Here is a 20,158-nt window from a genome sequence, read left to right as displayed (position 1 = left end):
TGGGAATTTTGGGGTTTAAAAAATGGGAATTTTGGGGGTTAAAAATGGGAATTTTTGGGAGCTAAAAAAGGGGAATTTGGGGGTGAAAATGGGGAATTTTTGGGGCTAAAAAAATGGGAATTTTGGGGGGTTAAAAATTGGAAATTTGGGGTTTAAAAATGGGGATTTTTGGGGTTAAAAATGGGAATTTGGGGGGGTTAAAAATGGGGATTTTGGGGGGTTAAAAATGAGGATTTTGGGGGATAAAATTTGGAAATTTTGGGTTAGAAATGGGATTTTTGGGGGGTTAAAAATGGGAATTTTGGGGTTAAAAATGGGAATTTTGGGGGTTTAAAAATTGGAAATTTTGGGATTTAAAAATTGGAAATTTGGGGTTAAAACTGGGAATTTTGGGGAGCTAAAAAAGGGGAATTTTGGGGTGAAAAATGGGGAATTTTGGGTTAAAAAAGGGGAATTTTGGGGTGAAAAATGGGGAATTTTTGGGGTTAAAAATGGGGAATTTTGAGGTAAAAAAATGGGGAAATTTGGGTTAAAAAAGGGGAATTTTGGGGGGTTAAAAATGGGAATTTTTGGGGCTAAAAAAATGGGAATTTTGGGGGGTTAAAAATTGGAACTTTGGGGTTAAAAAATGGGGATTTTTGGGGTTAAAAAATGGGAATTTTGGGGGGTTAAAAATGGGGATTTTGGGGGGTTAAAAATGAGGATTTTGGGGGATAAAATTTGGAAATTTTGGGTTAGAAATGGGATTTTTGGGGGGTTAAAAATGGGAATTTTGGGGTTAAAAATGGGAATTTTGGGGGTTTAAAAATTGGAAATTTTGGGATTTAAAAATTGGAAATTTGGGGTTAAAACTGGGAATTTTGGGGAGCTAAAAAAGGGGAATTTTGGGGTGAAAAATGGGGAATTTTGGGTTAAAAAAGGGGAATTTTGGGGTGAAAAATGGGGAATTTTGGGGTGAAAAATGGGGAATTTTGAGGTAAAAAAATGGGGATTTTGGGGGTTAAAAATGAGGATTTTGGGGCACTAAAAAAGGGGAATTTTGGGGTGAAAAATGCGGATTTTAGGGGGTTAAAAATGGGGATTTTGGGGTTAAAAATGGGAATTTTGGCACCTACCTGGGCCGGGGGAGCGGGGCAGGGCCGGGGGTCCCGCTGACCCTTGGAGTGACCCCGAGAGTGACCCCGAGAGTGACCCCGAGAGTGACCCCGAGAGTGACCCCGAGAGTGACCCCGGCGGCGGCAGCAGCGGCAGAGGCGCCCCATGAGCCCCAAACCTGCTCGAAATGGGGGAAAAAGCGGCGAAATTGGGAAAAAAGGACCCCAAATGGCCCCAAATGACCCCAAATAAACCCAAAATGGCCCCAAATGAGCCCCAAATGGCCCCAAATAAACCCAAAATGGCCCCAAATGACCCGAAATGGCCCCAAAATGGCCCAGAAGATCCCAAAGCAACCCCAAAATTACCCCAAAACCACTAAAATGGCCCCAAAATGACCCAAAATGGCCCCAAATGACCCAAAATGGCCCCAAAATGACCCCAAAAGACCCTAAATTACCCAAAATTACCCAAAAATGACCCAAAATTACCCCAAAATGGCCCCAAAATGGCCTCAAAATGGCCCAGAAGATCCCAAAGCAACCCCAAAATGACCCCAAAACCACTAAAATGGCCCCAAAATGACCCAAAATGAACCCAAAATGACCCAAAATGGCCCCAAAATGACCCAAAAAGCCCCAAAATAATCCCAAAATGACCCCAAAATGACCCAAAATGGCCCAAAATGACCCAAAATGACCCAAAATGACCCAAAGTGGCCAAAAATGACCCAAAATGGCCCCAAAATGACCCAAAATGGCCCCAAATGGCCCCAAAACGGCCCGAAATAACCCCCAAAGGAGTCAAATCACCCTAAAAATGACCCCAAATAGCCCCAAATGGCCCCAAATAAACCCAAAATGGCCCCAAATGACCCCAAATGGCCCCAAATAAACCTGAAATGACCCAAAATGAACCCAAAGCAACCCCACAATTACCCCAAAACCACTGAAATGGCAAAAAACGCCCAAAATGACCCCAAAATGACCCCAAAATGACCCAAAATGGCCCCAAAATGACCCAAAAAGCCCCAAAATAATCCCAAAATGACCCCAAAATGACCCCAAAATGACCAAAAATGACCCAAAATTACCCCAAAATGACCGCAAAGTGACCCCAAAATGACCCAAAATGGCCCCAAAATGACCCAAAATGGCCCCAAATGGCCCCAAAACGGCCCGAAATAACCCCCAAAGGAGTCAAATCACCCTAAAAATGACCCCAAATAGCCCCAAATGGCCCCAAATAAACCCAAAATGGCCCCAAATGACCCGAAATGGCCCCAAATAAACCCGAAATGGCCCCAAAATGGCCCAGAAGATCCCAAAGCAACCCCAAAATGGCCCCAAAACCACTAAAATGGCCCCAAAATGACCCAAAATGAACCCAAAATGACCCAAAATGGCCCCAAATGACCCGAAAATGACCCCAAAATGAACCCAAAATGACCCAAAAATGACCCTAAAATGACCAGAAATGACCCAAAATGACCCCAAAATGGCCCCAAAATGAACCCAAAATGACCAGAAATGGCCCAAAATGACCCAAAATGGCCCCAAAATGGCCCAGAAGATCCCAAAGCAACCCCAAAATGGCCCCAAAACCACTAAAATGGCCCCAAAATGACCCAAAATGAACCCAAAATGACCCAAAATGGCCCCAAATGACCCAAAAACCCCCAAAATGAACCCAAAATGACCCAAAAATGACCCTAAAATGACCAGAAATGACCCAAAATGGCCCCAAAATGAACCCAAAATGACCCAAAATGAACCCTAATGACCCAAAATGGCCCCAAATGACCCGAAATGGCCCCAAAATGGCCCAGAAGATCCCAAAGCAACCCCAAATTACCCCAAAACCACTAAAATGGCCCCAAAATGACCCAAAATGGCCCCAAATGACCCAAAATGGCCCCAAAATGACCCCAAAAGACCCTAAATTACCCAAAATTACCCAAAAATGACCAGAAATGACCCAAAATGACCCAAAATGGCCCCAAAATGGCCCAGAAGATCCCAAAGCAACCCCAAAATGACCCCAAAACCACTAAAATGGCCCCAAAATGACCCAAAATGAACCCTAATGACCCAAAATGGCCCAAAACTACCCCAAAATGACCCCAAAATGACCCCAAATGACCCAAAATGACCCAAAATGGCCCCAAAATGAATCCAAAATGAACCCAAAATGACCCAAAATGGCCCCAAAATGACCCCAAATGGCCCCAAAATGACCCCAAATGACCCAAAATGACCCAAAATGACCCCAAAAGCCCCAAGCGACCCCAAAAATCCCAAATATGCCCCAAATTGCCCCCCAAAACAGCCCCAAAATGGCCAAAAATGACCCCAAAATGACCCCGAATGACCTCGATTACCCCCAAAACTCCCAAAATCCCCCTCAAAGTCCCGAAATTCCCCCAAATCTCCCCAAAATCCCCCCAAAGTCCCCCCAAATCCCCCCCAAAACCTCCAAACCCTCCCAAAATCTCCCCAAATTGCCCCAAAAGGTCTCAAAAATGCCCCCAAATCCCCCAAAATCGCCCCAAATCCCTCAAATTCCCTCAAATCCCCCCAAATTTCCCTCAACACTCCCAAATTCCCCCCAAATCCCCCCAAAATCTCCCCAAAATCTCCCCAATAGGCCCCGAAATTCCCCAAATCCCCCAGATTTCCCCCAAATCCCCCAAATTTGCCCCAAATTCCCCAAAACATCCCCCAAACCTCCCCAAAATCCACCCAAATTCCCCCAAAATCTCCCTAAAATCCCCCAAAATCCCCCGAAACCTCCCTCAAGTCCCCAAAATCCCCCCAAATCCCCCCAAAATCCACCCCAAAATTCCCCCCAAATCCCCCAAAATTCCCTCCCAAAATCCACCCCAAAATTCCCCCAAAACTCCCCCCAGAATTCCCCAAAATCACCCCAAAAATCCCTCCCAAAATCCCCTAAAATTCCCCTCAAAAATCCCCCCCAAAATCCCCCCCAAATCCACCCCAAAAATCCCCCAAAATTCTTCCCAAATCCCCCCAAAATTCCCAAAAAAATCCTCCAAAAATGCCCCCAAAATCCACCCCAAAAATCCCCACCCAGAACCCCCCAAAATCCCCCCAAAATCCCCCCAAAATCCACCCCAAACCTCTCTAAAATCCCCCCAATCCCCCCAAATTTGCTCCAAATTCCCCAAAACTCCCCAAAATCTGCCTCAAATCCCCCGAATTCCTCCCAAATCCCCCAAAATCTCCCCAAAATCCCCCTAAATCCCCCGAAATCCCCCCAAAATCCCCCAAAATCCCCCTAAATCCCCCGAAATCCCCCCAAAATACCCCAAAATCCCCCAAACCCCCCCAAAACCTCCCCAAATCTCCCCCAAATCCCCCAAAACTTTCCAAAGTCCCCCCAAATTCCCCCCAAATCCCCCCAAACTTCCCTAAATCCCCCCCAAACCTCCCCCAAACCTCCCCCAAATTCCCCCAAATCCCCCAAGTCCCCCAAAATCCCCCCAAAATCCCCCCAAATTCCCCCAAACATCTCCTCAAAATCCCCCAAATTCCTCCAAATTCCCCCAAAATCCCCCAAATCCCCTCAAAATCCCCCCAAATTCCCCCAAACTTCCCTAAATCCCCCCCAAACCTCCCTCAAATTCCCCCCAAATCCCCCAAATTCCCCCAAAATCCCCCCAAATCCCCCCAAAACATCCCCTCAAAATCCCCCAAATTCCTCCAAATCCCCCCAAATTTCCCCCCAAATCCCCCAAAATCCCCCCAAAATCCCCCCAAACCTCCCTCAAATCCCCCAAATTCCTCCAAATCCCCCCAAATTTCCCCCCAAATCCCCCAAAATCCCCCCCAAATCCCTCCCAAACCTCCCTCAAATCCCCCAAAATCCCCCCAAATGCCCCCAAATCCCCCAAAATCCCCCCCAAATTCCCCCAAATCCCCCAAACCTCCCTCAAATCCCCCCAAACTTCCCTAAATCCCCCCCAAAACATCCCCTCAAATTCCCCCAAATTCCCCCAAATCCCCCCAAAATCCCCCAAACCTCCCTCAAATCCCCCCAAAATCCCCCCAAAATCCCGCAAAATTCCCCCAAAATCCCCCAAAATTCCCCCAAATTCCCCCCAAAATCCCCCCAAATCCCCCCAAAACATCCCCTCAAAATCCCCCAAACTCCTCCAAATTCCTCCAAATTCCCCCAAAATCCCCCAAATTCCCCCAAATCCCCCCAAAATCCCCCCAAACTTCCCTAAATCCCCCCCAAACCTCCCTCAAATCCCCCCAAAATCCCCCCAAAATCCCGCAAAATTCCCCCAAATTCCCCAAAAATTCTCCCAAATCCCTCCCAAACCTCTCTCAAATCCCCCAAATTCCCCCAAATTCCCCCAAAATCCTCCCAAAATCCCCCAAAATCCCCCCAAAATGCCCCCAAACCTCCCCAAAATCCCCCCCAAAATCCCCCAAATCGTCCCCAAACCTCCCCCAAATCCCCTCAAAATTCCCCCAAAATCCCCCCAAATTCCCCCCAAAATCCCCCCAAATCCCCCAAGTCCCCCAAAATCCCCCAAAATCCCCCAAATTCCCCCAAAATCCTCCCAAAATCCCCCAAAATCCCCCCAAATTTCCCCCAAAATCCCCCAAAATCCCCCCAAACCTCCCCCAAATTCCCCAAAATCCCCCCAAAATCCCGCAAAATTCCCCCAAAATTCCCCCAAATTCCCCCCAAATCCCCCAAATCCCCCCAAAATCCCCCCAAATTCCCCCAAAATCCCCCAAAATGCCCCCAAACCTCCCTCAAATCCCCCCAAAACATCCCCTCAAAATCCCCCAAATTCCTCCAAATCCCCCCAAAATCCCCCCAAAATCCCACAAAATTCCCCCAAATTCCCCAAAACATCCCCTCAAATTCCCCCAAATTCCCCCAAATCCCCCCAAAATCCCCCCAAAATCCCCCAAATCCCCCAAATCCCCCCAAATCCCCCCAAAATCCCCCAAATTCCCCCCAACCCCCCCCCAAAACCCCCCAATTTTCGTTGCCTGAACCCGACGAGTTTCACCCCAAATTTCGGCCGCGGCCGCTCTGGGATTTTTGGGGGCGGGGCGGCGTTTTTTTGGGGGGTGCGGTGACGTCATCGGCGCCGGCCCTTCCTTTTCCCGCCCCGGTGACGTCATCGCCCAAACTTTTTAATTAAAAGCTCCAAGTCTTTAATTGAAGCCCAAAAATTGAGGTCGATCCTAAAAAAAAAACCCCCAAAACCCCAAAAACCGGTCCGGGCACCCCAAAAACCGGTCCTGGAGCGTCGATGACGTCATCAGGTGCCCAATTAAGGGCAGGGAGCCCCAAAATGGCCCCGGGCAACCCCCCAAAAAAAAAATTTGGGAGCGCAACCCCAAATTTGGGAGGCGCGGCCCCAAAACCGCGGGTGACGTCATCGGGGCCGGCGGGGGGGGGGGGGGGGGCAGCCGGGAAATTTGGGAATGGAGCCCCAAAAATCGGGAATTCGGCCCCAAAATCAGCCCAGGAGCCCCAAAATTTGGGAATTCGGACCCAAAATCAGCCCAGGAGCCCCAAAATTTGGGAATTCAGACCCAAAATCAGCCCAGGAGCCCCAAAATTGGGGAATTCGGCCCCAAAATCTGGGAATTCAGCCCCAAAAATTGGGAATGGAGCCAAAAAATCCCGGAATGGAGCCCTAAAAATTGGGAATGGAGCCCCAAAATCCGGGAATTGGAGCCCAAAATGAGCCCAGGAACCCCAAAATTTGGGAATTCGGCCCCAAAATTGGGAATGGAGCCCCAAAAATTGGGAATGGAGCCCCAAAATTGGGAATGGAGCCCAAAAATTGGGAATGGAGCCCTAAAAATTGGGAATGGAGCCCCAAAATCAGCCCAGGAACCCCAAAATTTGGGAATTCAGACCCAAAATCAGCCCAGGAGTCCCAAAATCCGGGAATTCGGCCCCAAAATTGGGAATGGAGCCAAAAAATCGGGAATGGAGCCCCAAAAATTGGGGAATTCGGCCCCAAAATCTGGGAATGGAGCCAAAAAATTGGGAATGGAGCCAAAAAATTCGGGAATTCGGCCCCAAAATCAGCCCAGGAACCCCAAAATCCGGGAATTCGGCCCCAAAATTGGGAATGGAGCCCCAAAAATTGGGAATGGAGCCCCAAAATTTGGGAATGGAGCCCCAAAATCCGGGAATTTGGCCCCAAAATGAGCCCAGGAACCCCAAAATTTGGGAATTCAGACCCAAAATCAGCCCAGGAGTCCCAAAATCTGGGAATTCGGCCCCAAAATTGGGAATGGAGCCAAAAAATTGGGAATGGAGCCCCAAAATCCCGGAATAGAGCCCCAAAAATTGGGAATGAAGCCCCAAAATTGGGGAATTCGGCCCCAAAATTGGGAATGGAGCCAAAAAATCGGGAATGGAGCCCCAAAATTTGGGAATGGAGCCCCAAAATCAGCCCAGGAACCCCAAATCCGGGAATTCGGCCCCAAAATTCGGGAATGGAGCCCCAAAATCCGGGAATTCGGCCCCAAAATTTGGGAATTCAGCCCCAAAATCCGGGAATTCGGCCCAAAAATCTGGGAATGGAGCCCCAAAATTCGGGAATTCGGCCCCAAAATCAGCCCAGGAGCCCCAAAATTTGGGAATTCAGCCCCAAAATCCGGGAATTCGGCCCAAAAATCTGGGAATGGAGCCAAAAAATTCGGGAATGGAGCCCCAAAATCAGCCCAGGAACCCCAAAATCCGGGAATTCAGACCCAAAATCTGGGAATGGAGCCCCAAAAATTGGGAATGGAGCTCTGAAATTCGGGAATTCGGCCCCAAAATCTGGGAATGGAGCCCCAAAATTCGGGAATTCGTCCCCAAAATCAGCCCAGGAACCCGAAAATTTGGGAATGGAGCCCCAAAATTTGGGAATGGAGCCCAAAAATTGGGAATTCAGCCCCAAAATCTGGGAATGGAGCCCCAAAATCCAGGAATTCGGCCCCAAAATTCGGGAATGGAGCCCCAAAATTTGGGAATTTGGCTCCGAAATCAGCCCAGGAACCCCAAAATCCGGGAATTCAGACCCAAAATCTGGGAATGGAGCCCCAAAAATTGGGAATGGAGCTCCGAAATTCGGGAATTCGGCCCCAAAATCTGGGAATGGAGCCCCAAAATCGGGGAACGGAGCCCCAAAATCAGCCCAGGAACCCCAAAATCTGGGAATTCAGCCCCAAAATTCGGGAATTCGGCCCAAAAATCTGGGAATGGAGCCCCAAAATTGGGAATGGAGCCCCAAAATCCGGGAATTTGGCCCCAAAATCCAGGAATGGCACCGCAAAATTCGGGAATGGAGCCAAAAAATCTGGGAATGGAGCCCCAAAATTTGGGAATGGAGCCAAAAAATCTGGGAATGGAGCCAAAAAATTTGGGAATTCGGCCCCAAAATCAGCCCAGGAACCCCAAAATCTGGGAATTTGGCCCCAAAATTGGGAATGGAGCCAAAAAATCCCGGAATGGAGCCCCAAAAATTGGGAATGGAGCCCCAAAATCCAGGAATTCGGCCCCAAAATGAGCCCGGGAACCCCAAAATTTGGGAATTCGGACCCAAAATCTGGGAATGGAGCCCCAAAATTTGGGAATGGAGCCCCAAAATCAGCCCAGGAACCCCAAAATTTGGGAATTCGGCCCCAAAATCCGGGAATGGAGCCGCAAAATCTGGGAATGGAGCCAAAAATTCGGGAATGGAGCCCCAAAAATTGGGAATGGAGCCCCAAAATCTGGGAATTCGGCCCCAAAATCTGGGAATGGAGCCAAAAAATCCCAGAATGGAGCCAAAAATTCGGGATTGGAGCCCCAAAATCTGGGAATGGAGCCCCAAAATTTGGGAATTCGGCCCCGAAATCAGCCCAGGAACCCCAAAATCCGGGAATTCAGCCCCAAAATTCCAGCCCCGCCCCCCCAGTGACGTCATCGGCCCCCGAAATCCCCGAATTCGGCCCCAAATTGGATCCCGAGCCCCGAAATTCTGGGATGGAGCCCCCAAAATCCCCCCAATGACGTCACTGACCCCCCGATGACGTCATCGACCCAGGAAACCCCCCCAATGACGTCACCCTCCTCATTTGCATAAATCTTTTGCATGGCCCTCGTTAGCATGAACCTCATTTGCATATCGGCGCCCCTCCCTCCACAAGGACTCGCAGCTCACCAGTCCGGCTAATTTGCATGTTCATTTGCATGTTCATTTGCATGTTCATTTACATATCGGCGCGCGCCGGGGCTTGGCACAATTAATCCGTTAATTATGGCACTCATTTGCATACGGGCACTCATTTGCATACAGCAATGTGTTCGCAGGGCGGTGCTCATTTGCATACGGTGCTGCGTGCTCATTTGCATGCCCCGCTGGCTGCTCCGCCGCATTTGCATGTTCATTTGCATATCGCAATTAAGTGGTATGTGCATTTGTGCTGCTGTGTCGGTGCTGATTTGCATACCGCATGTTTATGTACAGCTCATTTACATATTAATTGACCGTCCGCTACAGTTCTCGCCGCTCGTTTCGCTCTCATTTGCATATCGTTGCCGCTTTAAATACATCATTTGCATATCGCCTCATTTACATGACCTATTTACACACTCCATTTGCATGGCGCCCTCATTTGCATACCGACGCCCCCTCATTTGCATAAGGTGCCTGGGGGCGCTCGTAGCCTCCTCTCTCTTTACATATTGCTCATTTAAATATCGCTCATTTGCATACAGCTCATTTGCATGCGCACACGCTCTCACACTGGGGGGGGAGGGGAGGGGTGACCCCAAATTTTGGGATTTTCTACCAAATTTCGGGGATTTTTCCCACAAATTTTGGGGGATTTGATCCAAAATTTTGGGGAGGATTTTGTCCCAAATTTTGGGGGTTTTGACCCCAAATTTTTGGGGGGATTTTACCCCAAATTTTAAAGGATTTTACCCCGAATTTTGGAGGATTTTGTCCCAAATTTGGAGGATTTCATCCCAAAATTTCAGGAGATTTCATCGCCAATTTCGGGGGATTTCCCCCCCAAATTTTGGAGAATTTTCCCACAATTTTTGGGATTTCTTTTCCCAAATTTTGACAGATTTTGTCCTAAATTTTGGGGCTTTTCTCCCCAAATTCTGGAGGATTTTATTCCAAATTTTGGGAATTTTTTCCTTAACTTTTGGCAGATTTTCCTTCAAATTTGGGAATTTTTTTCCCTAAATTTTGACAGATTTTCCTCCAAATTTTGGGATTTTTTCCCTAAATTTTGACAGATTTTCCTCTAAATTTTGGGAATTTTTCCCTAAATTTTGACAGATTTCACCTCAAATTTTGGGATTTTTTTCCCTAAATTTTCTCAAATTTTCCTCTAAATTTTGGGATTTTTTCCCTAAATTTTGACAGATTTCACCTCAAATTTTGGGATTTTTTTCCCTAAATTTTGGCAGATTTTCCTCCAAATTTTGGGATTTTTTCCCTAAATTTTGACAGATTTTCCTCTAAATTTTGGGAATTTTTCCCTAAATTTTGACAGATTTCACCTCAAATTTTGGGATGTTTTTCCCTGAATTTTGGCAGATTTTCCTCCAAATTTTGAGATTTTTTTTCCCCTAAATTTTGTCAAATTTTATTCCAAATTTTGGGAATTTTTTCCCAAAATTTTGGCAGATTTTCCTCCAAATTTGGGATTATTTGTCCCTAAATTTTGGCAAATTTCCCTCAAATTTTGGGATTTTTTCCCCTAAATTTTGTCAGATTTTCCTCCAAATGTTGGGAATTTGTCTCCTAAATTTTGGCAAATTTTCCTCTAAATTTTGGGGCTTTTTTTCCCCAAATTTTCTCAAATTTTCCTCTAAATTTTGGGATTTTTTCCCTAAATTTTGACAGATTTCACCTCAAATTTTGGGATTTTTTTTCCCTAAATTTTGGCAGATTTTCCTCCAAATTCTGGGATTTTTTCCCCTAAATTTTGTCAAATTTTCCTCTAAATTTTGGGATTTTTCCCCTAAATTTTAGCAGATTTTCCTCCAAATTTTGGGATTTTTTTCCCCGAAATTTTGCCAGATTTCCCCCAAATTTTGGGGGATTTTTATCCCAAATTTTGGGGGGGGTGGGGGAGGGGTCATGCGGGGGTTCCGGGGTGGGGGAGGGGTCAGGGGGGTCCCCCCCGGGGGGGTTATTGCAGGGGGGGGGCCCTGGGAGCGGTCAGTGGCCACTCGGGAGGGGTCAGTGGCCACTCAGGGAGGGTCAGTGGTCACTCAGGAGGGTCAGTGGCCACTCAGGAGGGGTCAGTGGCCACTCAGGAGGGTCAGTGGCCACTCAGGAGGGGTCAGTGGCCACTCAGGAGGGTCAGTGGCCACTCAGGAGGGGTCAGTGGCCACTCAGGAGGGGTCAGTGGCCACTCAGGGAGGGTCAGTGGTCACTCAGGAGGGTCAGTGGCCACTCAGGGAGGGTCAGTGGTCACTCAGGAGGGGTCAGTAGCCACTCGGGGGGGGTCAGTGGTCACTCAGGAGGGGTCAGTGGCCACTCTGGAGGGGTCAGTGGTCACTCAGGGAGGGTCAGTGGCCACTCAGGAGGGTCAGTGGTCACTCAGGAGGGTCAGTGGCCACTCAGGAGGGGTCAGTGGCCACTCCAGGGCTCAGTGGCCACTCCGGGAGGGTCAGTGGCCACTCAGGGGAGGGTCAGCGGTCACTCCAGGGCTCAGTGGCCACTCAGGGAGGGTCAGTGGTCACTCAGGAGGGGTCAGTAGCCACTCAGGAGGGGTCAGTAGCCACTCGGGGGGGGTCAGTGGTCACTCAGGGCAAGCTGAGGGTCACTCCGGGGAGGGTCAGCGGTCACTCAGGGGAGGGTCAGCGGCCACTCCAGGGCTCAGTGGCCACTCCAGGGGGTCAGTGGCCACTCCAGGGGTCAGTGGCCACTCAGGAGGGCTCAGTAGCCACTCAGGAGGGTCAGTGGCCACTCGCAGTGGTCACTCGGCCACCTGGACGCCCCCGCAGTTCTCTTTGCTCTCCGAGGTGATGGCCAAATACTCCGAGCTGGGGGGGGGGAGGGGCAAAGGTCAGGCGGGGGGAGGGGGCCCAAAATTTTGGGGGGGGGGGGGGGGGAGGGAGGGAGCCCCAAATTGCCCTTGGAGAGCCCCCAAAAACTGAAAAAAAAATCCCAAAATTCCACCCCAAAATGCCCAAAATTCCACCCCTAAAATGGCCCAAAAATCCCCAAAATTCCACCCCTAAAATGGCCCAAAATGCCCCAAAATTCCACCCCTAAAATGGCCCAAAATCCCCAAAATTCCACCCCTAAAATGCCCCAAAATACCCCAAAATTCCACCCCCAAAATGGCCCAAAATACCCAAAATTCCACCCCTAAAATGGCCCAAAAATCCCCAAAATTCCACCCCTAAAATGGCCCAAAAATCCCCAAAATTCCGCCCTCAAAATGGCCCAAAAATCCCCAAAATTCCACCCCTAAAATGGCCCAAAATGCCCCAAAATTCCACCCCTAAAATGGCCCAAATTGCCCCAAAATTTCACTCCTAAAATGGCCCAAAAATCCCCAAAATTCCACCCCTAAAATGGCCCAAAAATCCCCAAAATTCCACCCCTAAAATGGCCCAAAAATCCACAAAATTCCACCCCGAAAATGGCCCAAAATGCCCCAAAATTCCACCCCTAAAATGCCCCAAAATACCCAAAATTCCACCCCTAAAATGGCCCAAAATCCCCAAAATTCCACCCCTAAAATGGCCCAAAATGCCCCAAAATTCCACCCCAAAATGGCCCAAAAATGCCCCAAAATTCCACCCCTAAAATGGCCCCAAAATCCCCAAAATTCCACCCCTAAAATGGCCCAAAATCCCCAAAATTCCACCCCTAAAATGGCCCAAAAATCCCCAAAATTCCACCCCCAAAATTCCACCCCCAAAATGGCCCAAAATACCCAAAATTCCACCCCTAAAATGGCCCAAAATGCCCCAAAATTCCACCACTAAATGGCCCAAAATGCCCCAAAATTCCACCCCTAAAATGCCCCAAAATGTCCCAAAATTCCACCCCTAAAATGCCCCAAAAATCCCCAAAATTCCACCCCAAAATGGCCCAAAATGCCCCAAAATTTCATCCCCAAAATGGCCCCAAAATCCCCAAAATTCCACCCCTAAAATGGCCCCAAAAATCCCCAAAATTCCACCCCTAAAATGGCCCAAAATGCCCCAAAATTCCACCCCTAAAATGACCCAAAATGCCCCAAAATTCCACCCCTAAAATGGCCCAAAATGCCCCAAAATTCCACCCCAAAATGGCCCAAAAATGCCCCAAAATTCCACCCCTAAAATGGCCCCAAAATCCCCAAAATTCCACCCCTAAAATGGCCCAAAATCCCCAAAATTCCACCCCTAAAATGGCCCAAAATACCCAAAATTCCACCCCTAAAATGGCCCAAAATGCCCCAAAATTCCACCCCCAAAATGGCCCAAAATGCCCCAAAATTCCACCCCCAAAATGGCCCAAAATCCCCAAAATTCCACCCCTAAAATGGCCCAAAATCCCCAAAATTCCACCCCTAAAATGGCCCAAAATACCCCAAAATTCCACCCCAAAATGCCCAAAATCCCCAAAATTCCGCCCTCAAAATGGCCCAAAATGCCCCAAAATTCCACCCCTAAAATGCCCCAAAATGCCCCAAAATTCCACCCCTAAAATGCCCCAAAATTCCACCCCCAAAATGGCCCAAAATCCCCAAAATTCCACCCCTAAAATGGCCCAAAAATCCCCAAAATTCCACCCCTAAAATGGCCCAAAAATCCCCAAAATTCCACCCCCAAAATGGCCCAAAAATCCCCAAAATTCCACCCCCAAAATGGTCCAAAATTCCCAAATTACAGCCCCAAAATCCCAAAAATTCCACCCAAAATCCCCAAAATCCCCAAAATTCCACCCAAAATGCCAAAATTCCACCCTGAAAATGGCCCAAAATCCCGAAATTCCACCGAAAATCCACCCAAAAATGCCCCAAAATTCCACCCCAAAATGCCCAAAATTCCACCCCAAAAATGCCCCAAAATCCCAAAAATCCCCTCGAAAATCCCAAAATTCCACCCTAAAATGCCCCAAAATTCCCCCAAAAATCCCCAAATTCACCAAAAATCCCAAAAATTCCCCCCCAAAAATCCCAAAATTCCACCCAAAATCCCCAAAATGGCCCAAAATTCCGCCCCCAAATGCCCCAAAATCCCCAAATTCCCCCAAAATTCCCCATTTTTACCCAAATTTCCCCCCAAACCCCACCCCCAAATGAAGCCACGCCCCTTCCCGACCACGCCCACTCCAAGCCACGCCCACAAACCACAAACCACGCCCCCTTCACCACCAAAATTCCCCTTCTACCTCAAATTTTCCCAAAAATTCGCGATTTTTGCCCAAATTTCCCCAAAACCCCACCCCCAAACGAAGCCACGCCCCTTCCCGACCACACCCACCCAGGCCCCGCCCACAAGCCCCAAACCACGCCCCCTTGACCTCCAAAATTCCCCAGTTTTACCCCAAATTTCCCCCCAAATTCCCCATTTTTACCCCAAATTCCCCCAAAATTCCCCATTTTTACCCAAATTTCCCCAATTTTCTCCCAAACCCCACCCCCACATGAAGCCACGCCCCCTCCCGACCACGCCCACTCCAAGCCACGCCCACAACCCCCAAACCACGCCCCCTTCACCTCCCAAATCCCCCATTTCTCCCCCAAATTCCCCCAAAATTTGCGATTTTTACCCAAATTTCGCCCAAATTTCCCCCAAACCCCACCCCCAAATGAAGCCACGCCCCTTACCGACCACGCCCACCCAGGCCACGCCCACAACCCCCCAAACCACGCCCCCTTCACCAGCAAAAATCCCCGATTTCTCCCCCAAATTCCCCCAAAATTTGCGATTTTTACCCAAATTTCCCCAAAATTTCCCCCAAACCCCACCCCCAAACGAAGCCACGCCCACCCAGGCCACGCCCACTCCAAGCCACGCCCACAAACCCAAACCACGCCCCCTTCACCTCCCAAATCCCCCATTTCTCCCCCAAATTCGCGATTTTTACCCAAATTTCGCCCGAATTTCCCCAAATTCCCCCCCAAACCCCACCCCCAAACGAAGCCACGCCCCTTCCCGACCACGCCCACTCCAAGCCACGCCCACAACCCCAAACCACGCCCCCTTCACCTCCCAAATCCCTGATTTCTCCCCCAAATTCGCGATTTTTACCCAAATTTCGCCCAAATTTCCCCCCAAACCCCACCCCCAAACGAAGCCACGCCCCTTCCCGACCACGCCCACTCCAAGCCACGCCCACCACCCCAAACCACGCCCCCTTCACCTCCCAAATCCCCGATTTCTCCCCCAAATTCGCGATTTTTACCCAAATTTCGCCCAAATTTCCCCCCAAACCCCACCCCCAAACGAAGCCACGCCCCTTCCCGACCACGCTCACCCAGGCCACGCCCACAAACCCCAAACCACGCCCCCTTCACCTCCCAAATCCCCCCATTTTTACCCCAAATTTCCCCCCAAATTCCCCATTTTTACCCCAAATTCCCCCAAAATTCACGATTTTTACACCAAATTTCTCCCAAATTTCCCCCAAAACCCCACCCCCAAACGAAGCCACGCCCCTTCCCGACCACGCCCACTCCAAGCCACGCCCACAACCCCCAAACCACGCCCCCTTCACCTCCCAAATCCCCCATTTCTCCCCCAAATTCCCCCAAAATTCGCGATTTTTGCCCAAATTTCGCCCAAATTTCTCCCAAAACCCCACCCCCAAATGAAGCCACGCCCCTTCCGACCACGCCCACTCCAAGCCACGCCCACAACCCCCAAACCACGCCCCCTTCACCTCCCAAATCCCCCATTTCTCCCCCAAATTCCCCCAAAATTCGCGATTTTTGCCCAAATTTCGCCCAAATTTCTCCCAAAACCCCACCCCCAAATGAAGCCACGCCCCTTCCGACCACGCCCACTCCAAGCCACGCCCACAAACCCCAAACCACGCCCCCTTCACCAGCAAAATTCCCCCTTTCTACCTCAAAATTCTCCAAAAATTCGCGATTTTTGCCCAAATTTCGCCAAATTTCCCCCAAAAACTCCACCCCCAAACGAAGCCACGCCCCTTCCCGGCCACGCCCACCCAGGCCACGCCCACTCACGCGCTGTCGGGGGGCGGGGCCGCCGCCGCCACCTTGCGGTAGCAGTAGAGCATCTCGGCCGCCAACCACAGCGTCAGCACCACGATCAGCACGTACATCAGGATTTCGGACACGATGGAGGCCAAATCCCGCCGAGCTGGCCCGGGGTGGGGGAGGGGACACAGCCAGGGGTCAGCCGGACACGCCCCTCCCCCCCAAAATCCCAAAAACCCCCAAAAAAACCCCCAAAAAAAGCCCCAAAATTTCAGCGTTTTAGGGCCGAGTTAGGCCCAATTTAGGGTCAAATTAAGCCCGGGTTTAGCTTACACCACGCCTAATTAAGGGTGGTGGGGGAGGGGGAGGGGGCTTGGACACAGCCAGGGGTCAGCTGGACACGCCCCTCCCCCCAAAAAACCCCAAAAACCCCCAAAAAAACCCCAAAAAAAAGCCCCAAAATTTCAGCCTTTTAGGGACGAGTTAGGCCCATTTTAGGTCAAATTAAGCCCGGGTTTGCCTAAGCCGCGCCTAATTAAGGGTGGTGGGGGAGGGGGAGGGGGCTGGACACAGCCAGGGGTCAGCCGGACACGCCCCTCCCCCCCAAAATCCCAAAAACCCCGAAAAAAACCCCAAAAAAAAGCCCCAAAATTTCAGCGTTTTAGGGCCGAGTTACGGCCGGTTTGGGGTAAGCCGCGCCCGTTTTGGGCTAAGCCGCGCCTAATTAAGGGGGGTGGGGGAGGGGGAGGGGCTTGGACACAGCCAGGGGTCAGCTGGACACGCCCCTCCCCCCCAAAATCCCAAAAACCCCATAAAAAACCCCAAAAAAAAGCCCCAAAATTTCAGCGTTTTAGGGCCGAGTTAGGCCCAATTTAGGGTCAAATTAAGCCCGGGTTTAGCTTAAACCACGCCTAATTAAGGTGGTGGGGGAGGAGGAGGGGCTTGGACACAGCCAGGGGTCAGCCGAACACGCCCCTCCCCCCCAAAATCCCAAAAACCCCGAAAAAAAACCCAAAAAAAAGCCCCAAAATTTCAGCGTTTTAGGGCCGAGTTAGGCCCAATTTAGGGTCAAATTAAGCCCGGGTTTAGCTTAAACCGCGCCTAATTAAGGGTGGTGGGGGAGGGGGAGGGACAGGGACACAGCCAGGGGTCAGCCGGACACGCCCCTCCCCCCAAAAAACCCCAAAAACCCCCCAAAAAACCCCAAAAAAAAGCCCCAAAATTTCAGCGTTTTAGGGCTGAGTTAGGCCCATTTTAGGTCAAATTAAGCCCGGTTTTAGCCTAAACCACGCCTAATTAAGGGTGGTGGGGGAGGGGGAGGGGCTGCACACAGCCAGGGGTCAGCTGGACACGCCCCTCCCCCCAAAAATCCAAAAAACCCCCCAAAAAAACCCAAAAAAAAGCCCCAAAATTTCAGCGTTTTAGGGCCGAGTTAGGCCCATTTTAGGTCAAATTAAGCCCGGGTTTGCCTAAGCCGCGCCTAATTAAGGGTGGTGGGGGAGGGGGAGGGGCTGGACACAGCCAGGGGTCAGCCGGACACGCCCCTCCCCCCAAAAATCCCAAAAACCCCAAAAAAACCCCCAAAAAAAAGCCCCGAAATTTCAGCGTTTTAGGGCCGAGTTAGGCCCAATTTAGGGTCAAATTAAGCCCGGGTTTGCCTAAGCCGCGCCTAATTAAGGGTGGTGGGGGAGGGGGAGGGACAGGGGCACAGCCAGGGGTCAGCTGGACACGCCCCTCCCCCCAAAAATCCAAAAAACCCCCCAAAAAAACCCAAAAAAAAGCCCCAAAATTTCAGCGTTTTAGGGCCGAGTTAGGCCCATTTTAGGTCAAATTAAGCCCGGGTTTGCCTAAGCCGCGCCTAATTAAGGGTGGTGGGGGAGGGGGAGGGGCTGGACACAGCCAGGGGTCAGCCGGACACGCCCCTCCCCCCAAAAATCCCAAAAACCCCAAAAAAAACCCCCAAAAAAAGCCCCGAAATTTCAGCGTTTTAGGGCCGAGTTAGGCCCAATTTAGGGTCAAATTAAGCCCGGGTTTGCCTAAGCCGCGCCTAATTAAGGGTGGTGGGGGAGGGGGAGGGACAGGGGCACAGCCAGGGGTCAGCTGGACACGCCCCTCCCCCCAAAAAAACCAAAAACCCCAAAAAAAACAAAAAAAAAGCCCCAAAATTTCAGCCTTTTAGGGCCGAGTTAGGCCCATTTTAGGTCAAATTAAGCCCGGGTTTAGCTTAAACCACGCCTAATTAAGGTGGTGGGGGAGGGGGAGGGACAGGGGCACAGCCAGGGGTCAGCTGGACACGCCCCTCCCCCCCAAAATCCCAAAAACCCCCAAAAAAACCCCCAAAAAAAGCCCCAAAATTTCAGCGTTTTAGGGCCGAGTTACGGCCGGTTTGGGGTAAGCCGCGCCCGTTTTGGGCTAAGCCACGCCTAATTAAGGGGGGTGGGGGAGGGGGAGGGGGCTTGGACACAGCCAGGGGTCAGCTGGACACGCCCCTCCCCCCAAAAATCCCAAAAACCCCGAAAAAAACCCCAAAAAAAAGCCCCAAAATTTCAGCGTTTTAGGGCCGAGTTAGGCCCATTTTAGGTCAAATTAAGCCCGGGTTTGCCTAAGCCGCGCCTAATTAAGGTGGTGGGGGAGGGGGAGGGGGCTGGACACAGCCAGGGGTCAGCCGGACACGCCCCTCCCCCCAAAAATCCCAAAAACCCCATAAAAAACCCCAAAAAAAGCCCCAAAATTTCATCCCTCCAACTCCCTCCCAGTCCCTCCCAGTCCCTCCCAGTCCCCTCCCAGTCCCCCCCAATCCCCCCCAATCCCCTCCCAGTCCCTCCCAGTCCCCTCCCAGTCCCTCCCAGTCCCCTCCAACTCCCTCCCAGTCCCGACCCAATCCCTCCCAGTACATCCCAGTCCCTCCCAACTTGTCCCAACTCCTCTCCCAGTCCCCTCCCAATCCCCTCCAACTCCCTCCCAGTCCCTCCCAGTCCCTCCCAATCCCCTCCAATCCCCCCCAATCCCTCCCATTTCCCTCCCAATCCCCTCCCAGCCCCTCCCAGTCCCTCCCAATCCCCCCCAGTCCCCTCCAACTCCCCCCAACTCCCTCCCAGTCCCTCCCAGTTCCCTCCCAGTCCCTCCCAGTTCCCTCCCACTCCCTCCCAGTCCCTCCCAATCCCCTCCAATCCCCCCGAATCCCCCCCAATCCCTCCCAGTCCCTCCCAATCCCCTCCCAGTCCCTCCCACTCCCCTCCCAGTCCCTCCCAGTCCCCCCCAATCCACTCCCAGTCCCTCCAGCTCCCTCCCATTTCCCTCCAATCCCCCCAATCCCTCCCATTTCCCTCCCAATCCCCTCCCAGTCCCTCCCAATCCCTTCCCAGTCCCTCCAACTCCCTCCCAGTCCCTCCCAGTCCCCTCCCACTCCCTCCCAACTCCCCCCAACTCCCCCCCAATCCCTCCCACTCCCCTCCCAGTCCCCTCCCACTCCCCCCCAATCCCCTCCAACTCCCTCCCAGTCCCTCCCAGTCCCCTCCCACTCCCTCCCACTCCCTCCCAGTCCCCCCCAATCCACTCCCAGTCCCTCCAACTCCCTCCCATTTCCCTCCAATCCCCCCCAATCCCTCCCAATCCCTTCCCAACCCCTCCCAGTCGTCCCAATCCCCTCCCAGCCCCTCCCAGACCCTCCCAATCCCCTCCAACTCCCTCCCAATCCCCTCCCAGTCCCTCCCAGTCCCTCCCACTCCCTCCCAGTTCCCTCCCAGTCCCCTCCCAATCCCTCCCAGTACATCCCAGTCCCTCCCAACTTGCCCCAACTCCTCTCCCACTCCCTCCCACTCCCTCCCAGTCGTCCCAATCCCCTCCCAGTCCCTCCCATTTCCCTCCCACTCCCTCCCACTCCCTCCCAGTCC

At 51.1% G+C, this 20,158-nt stretch overlaps 1 protein-coding gene across 1 annotated transcript in view; it reads right to left on the bottom strand.

Annotated features, from left to right (window-relative positions):
* Window positions 1–12,054: 12,054 nt before the first annotated feature.
* The window catches only part of SCN1B (sodium voltage-gated channel beta subunit 1), a 28,727-nt gene continuing 20,623 nt past the window's right edge, over window positions 12,055–20,158 (bottom strand). The window contains exons 4-5 of the mRNA XM_068998719.1: window positions 16,293–16,428; window positions 12,055–12,141 (exon numbers count right to left, since the gene is read on the bottom strand). Coding sequence (XP_068854820.1) covers window positions 12,075–12,141; window positions 16,293–16,428 — 203 coding nt within the window. The 3' untranslated portion in view covers window positions 12,055–12,074. The remainder of the gene's footprint in view (window positions 12,142–16,292; window positions 16,429–20,158) is intronic.

Source organism: Aphelocoma coerulescens, unplaced genomic scaffold, assembly GCF_041296385.1.
Source record: "Aphelocoma coerulescens isolate FSJ_1873_10779 unplaced genomic scaffold, UR_Acoe_1.0 HiC_scaffold_150, whole genome shotgun sequence".
In the NCBI taxonomy this organism is placed as follows: Eukaryota; Metazoa; Chordata; class Aves; order Passeriformes; family Corvidae; genus Aphelocoma; species Aphelocoma coerulescens.
This window is presented reverse-complemented; position numbering and strand designations above follow the sequence as displayed.